Consider the following 6490-nt stretch of genomic DNA (forward strand, 5'->3'; position numbering starts at 1 on the left):
GGGTTTGAAGGGCTGAACTGTGAGAATGTCGGGGACGGTGCTGGCTGCCGTGATCACTCTTAATTAACATGTTGCAAAGACATTCCTTACCATAAAAAGCCAAGGAGCATGCGGAGCCGTTCCCCAGCGCCGCGCAGCATCGGACGTGACTTGGACACTTGAGGTCAGTCCCGAGGGGGCGAGCGGCTCCCCCCGCTCCCACCCCAAGGAAGGGATGGCTCTGGCCGAAGCATGCTGCTGCTCCCCAAGCAGGCCTGGCTGCCGCGGCGGCTGCTCGGCAGGGCCGGGAGCCTGTTCACCTCCCCGCATTCATTCCCTGTGTGGGGCAGAGGCAGGTGGTATGGGAAGGGTTGGAACCAGGGCAAGTGCGAGGCTGGATTTAGGAAACGGGGACCAGGTGGCTCCACTTTCCCTTTAGCTCAGGGAAAATGAGGGTCTTGGACTCCCACATAAGAGCCACACAGCCAGAAGCAGCAGATGTCACCTCTTCCCCCAGGTACTCACCACCTCCAGCTCCTCCTCGCTGCACAGCTGCCACTGAACCAGGTCCTCAGCCCCCAGCAGCCTCTCACCCCGCCTTTCTTCCTCCAGACATGGCCAGGGCATCCTCGGGGTAGAAAACAACCCAGCCGACTTCTGTTGCTGGTAACGGAGAGACCAGGAGGGAGCAGGACATTTTGCATCCTATTCTCTGACTGCACCTCCCCACCTCTGAGCTGAGCTGGACCAGCTCCTCACCAGCCCCGGACCGGTACAGCTTTCCTGGGGGAACGGGCTGACAGTAAAACCCAGAAACGCCTCTTTCAGCGTAGGCGTTCCCAAAGTCTCCAGAGAACGCAATGTGGTCCCATCCCAGAGCCTAAGGGATCTCATACATTTTCTTTGGGCTCTGGTTATCAGAAGAGCATCAGCACAGGGAGGACACCAGCTTCCACACTGAAGCTCAGATGCTCCAGAAAGGCTGCAGGCAAAGCTCCCCCCTTCCTTCCCCCGGCTTTGCCTGCAGCCGTTCTAGGTAAATCTCTTCACCCTGGGATCGGCTGCAATAAAACATGTTTTACAGCCTCAGCCTGTGCACGACAAATTCCACACACTCTCCTGGAGAAAAATTCAGACCAGACCACTGCTGTGGCAGAAACAGATCCAGAAAGATGGAATCCAGCTCCTTCTGGTGAATGTCAGCGTGCGTATCCAGCAGGCTCGACGCCTCGTATAACGCAAGCCAGCAGTGCTCTGCTTATGGTTAAAAAAACCTCTGTCCAGCACCTGCCAGCCTTCAAAGGTCTTGGGGCTGGCAGAGGAAAAAAACAGCTAGCACTGAAGTCTCAGGTTTCCTTAAGCATTTGAGATCCGAGAGCGGGAGGGAAGGTCCCTGCCGGGGAGGGCTCTTGGGTCAGTACCGTGAGCCTACGTGGCCAGACACATGAAAAACAGCCGGGCAGGTGCGATCAAGATTTGAACCCGCACAGCGGTCCAGCTCTGGGCTGGACAAGCCTGTCAAATCTGCTGTTTTTCAGGGATCTGCTACACCACTGTAAACACTGAAACACACATGGTGTTTCAGACCGTGCTCAGGTCCAGGCTGAGGAGGAAGAGGAGGTCAGGGCTCCAGAAAGGCCAGGAGCTACCTGAAAAACAGCTGTCTGTGGAGGCAGCAGCCCAGGCACGCGGCTGGGTCTGCCACAGCAGGACCTGCGTTCTCATCCAGGCTCTAACGCCCGACTCCCGTGTGACGTGGGGCGAGGTGGGTCGTCACTTCTCTGCCCTTTGCCACTTGGCCTCTCTTATCCACTGGCACCATAACTGCCCGGGGCAGACCCTTCCCAGGCTGCGCAACCCTGACTTCCCCAGGGGAACAGCCCACCTCATAGCTGTGACACTCGCTGCGCAGAGCAGCCTCCCCGGCTAGGAAAAGAAAAGGCAGGGTTGGTGGACGCACAACGGCAGAAGGGTTAAAACGCAGCTCTCCACCCTTCTGCCACCTGTTCTCACTCCCCATTTCATGTTGAGGTCCGCCTTGTCCTCTCCGCCTCCCTGTGCGCTGTTTGCAGCGCCCCGGACAGTGACACAACGGCCCTTCCACCACTGGGCTAATGAGACACCAGCACACATTCACTCCTGTAAACACGGGCTCAGGTGAATAATGGATTTGCTCCAAATTGCAAAGTAGCAGCTATTGTGAGCACCCCTAGCTCCGTGAAAGCCCTGTACTTCAAGTGTTACCATGGGCAAATAATGAAGATCCCACAATAGAGCAAGCAGGAGTGAGTGAGCGAGGTGGGAGCAGGAGGTGCCTGGACAGAGACCAGAGAAACGGCATACGTCCCCCAAAGCTCTGAAAGGCCTTGGTGCGAAGATGGCAGAGTCCAGCTCCTGTATCAAAGCCTGCCAGCATCACTCCAAGGCACGCGGGAGAGTAGCACTTGTTTCTCCTGTGATGCCCACGGGTTAAATGAAGGGAACGGACTTGGCTGCTTGCAGGAAAGAGATGCATCAGATTTAAGAGGACAGGAGACGAAGAACAACAAGGATGGGAGGAAGGTGCTCTGCAGAAATCAGTATGGGAACACTTCCACACATGCTCTGCCTCAGGTCAATGAGGAGCAGCAACCAGTCAGGACGCCATGGAGCTCCCTCTGGTTCTCACTGCTCTGTCATGACTCCAGCCTGCCATCACCCCGTCTACCACTGCCTCTCGCAGGACAGACAACCGCTACTGGGATAGCTCATGAAACTCTGGGGTAAAACATCCCCTGTACGTAACTGGACGGCAGGCCTGCCAGGTACCACCACGGCCAGACACCACCATACCACAGAATCGGCATCTCGCCCCATCACTGAACTAAATAACAGTTAAGAGTAACAACGTGAAAATCCTTTGGGATCCTACAGAACTGAGATTCCCAAAACCCACAGGGAAGCGGGCAGCACCATTTGGAGCTTACAGCCTCCTGCCTTTAACAGAAGGACTGGACCCATAAGGCTTTTGTGATGGGTTGTTTGGTTGTGTTTTTTGGTTTCAGGGTTTTTTTGGGTTTGGTGTTTTGTTTTGGTTTTTTAAACACACTCCCCATGTCTGCTGCACATCAAAGCATTAACATTTATACCCAGGCCTGAAGATGTGCAAACGTAAGAGCCCACACAGCAGCCTTTGCTCTGGATCCACGGAAGAAGGCAAAGACAGCCAGGAGGTAGTGTTTCCACAGGTTTATAAATCTGATAAATACGACTATAACAGCCTGCCCACCACAATGGGGCAGGGGAGAAGGGAAGGGAGTCCCAAAGGTTGCTGAGAGAGTGCTGACTTGTACTTGGCAGCTGGAGAGTACATGACAGCTGGAGAATTACGCCGATGTGTCAAACAGCCTCTCGATCATGTCCCCCACCTGGTCAACTTGGTATTTGATGTACTTCTCAGGGTTCTTGGTGAAGGGCACATTGCCATATCTGCAAAGGAAGACAACCCCCAGGTGACAAATGACTGGAACACAGCAAAGAGACCCCCCTCCTCTGTCACAAATCAGCTCCGCTCCAGCACGTCCCACTTGAATCTGACATGGTATCTTGTAGGGAGCAAGTGACCTGGTTACAACTGGTCTCCTGAGTTTTACATGAACAGCCCAGGGTGGCTCAGAGCCTTGTGCTAGCTAGAACGCCTGCACTCACCCTGACCAAGCAATCAGCGTGACAGCACATGTTTGCAACTAGTAGAGTTCAACTCAGCTTAGAGTTCAGTTTTAGTGTGCAAGGCAGAGAAGCTAAGACAGGACAGTAGAAAAGTGCCTCAGCTCAGGCTACTCTAGCCCCCAAAGACCTCAGTAAATTCAAAGAGAGGACAATTTTGCAAGAGGTCACCTGTTCAAGAAAGCACCATAGGTCTCTTTCACAATGGTTTTCTGTGCCCGGCGGATTTTGTCCCGTTGCTCCATGTCGGGGATTGCCCAGGCCTTCTGGATCTTACACAGCTCCTCCAGCCCGTCATTAAAACCCTGTCCAAAGTAAAACTCAATGAGTGTCCTGTCTGCAATCACGTCTCTGTACTGAGTCTTGATGTTCTTCCCCTCCATTGCTGATCACCAACAGACAGGTCCCCTCCTTAGGCAGATCTTTGGTCTGACTGTCTGTCCCAATCAACTAGGGGATGTTCTTGTGCCATCTAACACCTCCTTACCTTAAACCGCTCCTTTATCATCTGCCTCTCCTTATCCTTGAGCTGCAACGAGGAGGGAAAGGATTTTATTTCATCTCCAGAAACAAGTTTCCAACATCAGTGTTTGCCCACAACTCCCCATCCAACCTAAGTAATATCCTACCTACTTGGCTTCCATTCCCTCTCCTAAAGCAGGGAGGAGAGAAAGCTGCAGTGAGCAGCACACCCTACATTCAGCAATTGGCTTTCATCTGAAGTAGGTTTAACGAGGGTAATTTTCAGCCAGAACAGACATAAAAATAGACTTCTTTATGCTTCCAGCTCTTTCTAAGGGAAGGTCTCAGGGTTTTGCAAATCCAAAATAGAAGCATCTGCTCAGGTGAAAATATAAGAATGGAGGCAGAGATTAAAAGACTTGTATGAATCTGGGGCAGGGGAGATTAGAAGGCAGTGCTGCTCTTCATCTTGTCCCAGCCACAGTATTCAGTCTGCAGAGCAATACTGGCATGAGATATAAAGAAGGTTTCTGAGAATTTTTTAATATGACAAAGGAGAAGATGTTTCCGGCAATTTCTATCATCTCAAAACTGCCCTTGCCCATCCTCTCACCTTCACTCCTAGTTGAAAGACAGGCAGGTTTCTCTCCAAGATGTAATCTGTCACCTTCAACCAGCTGCATGTGAAATGAGATAGGAAAGAGGCAAAGAAGAGTTACTCGTGCCTCACCAGAACATCTATGTCTTCACCCATGACCCAAAGGCCAACCTAGACAACACACACCCCAAAACTTTCCACAGTGACCCCTTCCCAAGTTTGATTAATCGCTTGGAAACCAAAATACTTGGCTTTGGTTTTAGACAAGTTTCTGTTTTAAGCTAATCTCTCCCACTGCTCCAGCAGCGTTGGCTCCCAAGGGCCTCTCAAACTGACAAAACTAAGTGAAGAGTGGAGGATGTCACCTGACCTGCGCTGGTAGGTCTGGATCTGCTGTTCAATGAGCTCCCGGTAAGACCTCTCGGCTGTCTTCTGCGTCACAGCTACCAACTGGATCAGCTCAGACCTGAAAGAACAGAAAACCTGAGGAAGCACATGAGCCAGCTGCTCTCAGGGCTGCCAGCAGGATGGCGACATTTCAAGCCCCTATCAGCAAGTTCTTTTCTGCCCTTTACAATAAAAGGGACCTTGAAATGCACAAACTGGGAGACAGAAGCTACTCCAAGTTACTTTCCAAAGCCATGTCCTCAGTCCTCGCAAGATCCAAGGACTCTCTACAACCTAAGGCATCTCTGATGCTTTTATCTTCCACTCTCGTGTAATGCGATGGTTGTAATAGTGCAAAAGCTTTCAAAAGGGCAGTTTCAAGAATGCAAGAAAGAGCAGAGATGAGACAGGCCGGCAAGTAAATGCACTCAATGCACAGCTCTGCTCCAAGACCATGCTTAGAATCAGTCTGGAATTCAGGGAGATTTAGCCAGGTACACACTTACTTTTCCAGAGATTTCAGAATGTAGTTGTAGTTGTTGTGCAGAAAAATGGCACTCAAAGCTGGGTCTTCATAAACCTTGGATTTACTAAGAAGGTTAAGCTGCAAGTTGCCCAGCACTTTGCCTTAAAGAGGGAAAAACAGAGAACAAAGAAGTTTTGCACTGAAACTTCTCATTACTGACAATCCAAACCGAGCGCTCTGTACTGTCACTGTGGGCCCACAGCAAAGTGAACAGCACAGCCCAACTGCACACACAAACAAGGGTACAGTCACGTGTACTTAATAGTCCTACAAGCCTTACACAGATCTTTCCTCAGCGAGTCACCAAAACCCCTCTGCGAACTAGTGCCTTTGTTGCAACTGGCAATACAGTTGCATTCTGTGTTCAGAATAAGTCCCAGGACCAGCATGACCATGACGCAGGCTCAGATCTCAAAGCTGCCAAAGGACCTGATCTCCATTGTAACAGATCATCACAAAGTAGTACTGTGAACCCATCTCACCATCTTACCGTTAAAAGCAGGATCGAGATTTTACAGAGCCCCTTTGGCAGCTGGGAGCCTCTGTGGGGTTGAAGGTGCAAAGCACTGGGTGAGAGTGGTTTGAGGCAACCGATGACAAAAGCTCTGCAGCACAGCAAACTGCTGCACTGTGCTTTGTCCTGTCTAACTGTAACAGTCTGAAACGCCCAGTTTGACCCTTTTTTCCATCCCTCCCATCAGACTCCAGTTCAAACATGAGAAGATCACATGGAGTAAGAAACACAGCCTGTGCTCTTCACCCAAGAACAAGCTAAGTGAAAGACAGCCGATGGGGCAGAAAAGGGAAGGTGTGCAGAGTACTCACAGATGTAG

The 6490-nt window shown here is 51.2% G+C and overlaps 1 protein-coding gene across 1 annotated transcript in view; it reads right to left on the bottom strand.

Moving 5' to 3' along the window:
* Positions 1 to 3192: 3192 nt before the first annotated feature.
* Positions 3193 to 6490, bottom strand: part of EXOC7 (exocyst complex component 7) — a 23467-nt gene continuing 20169 nt past the window's right edge. The window contains exons 15-20 of the mRNA XM_009324622.1: positions 5638 to 5758; positions 5115 to 5210; positions 4760 to 4823; positions 4172 to 4213; positions 3856 to 3989; positions 3193 to 3447 (exon numbers count right to left, since the gene is read on the bottom strand). Coding sequence (XP_009322897.1) covers positions 3345 to 3447; positions 3856 to 3989; positions 4172 to 4213; positions 4760 to 4823; positions 5115 to 5210; positions 5638 to 5758 — 560 coding nt within the window. The 3' untranslated portion in view covers positions 3193 to 3344. The remainder of the gene's footprint in view (positions 3448 to 3855; positions 3990 to 4171; positions 4214 to 4759; positions 4824 to 5114; positions 5211 to 5637; positions 5759 to 6490) is intronic.

The sequence above is a fragment of the Pygoscelis adeliae genome, unplaced genomic scaffold (assembly GCF_000699105.1).
Source record: "Pygoscelis adeliae isolate BGI_AS28 unplaced genomic scaffold, ASM69910v1 Scaffold445, whole genome shotgun sequence".
Lineage (NCBI taxonomy): Eukaryota > Metazoa > Chordata > Aves > Sphenisciformes > Spheniscidae > Pygoscelis > Pygoscelis adeliae.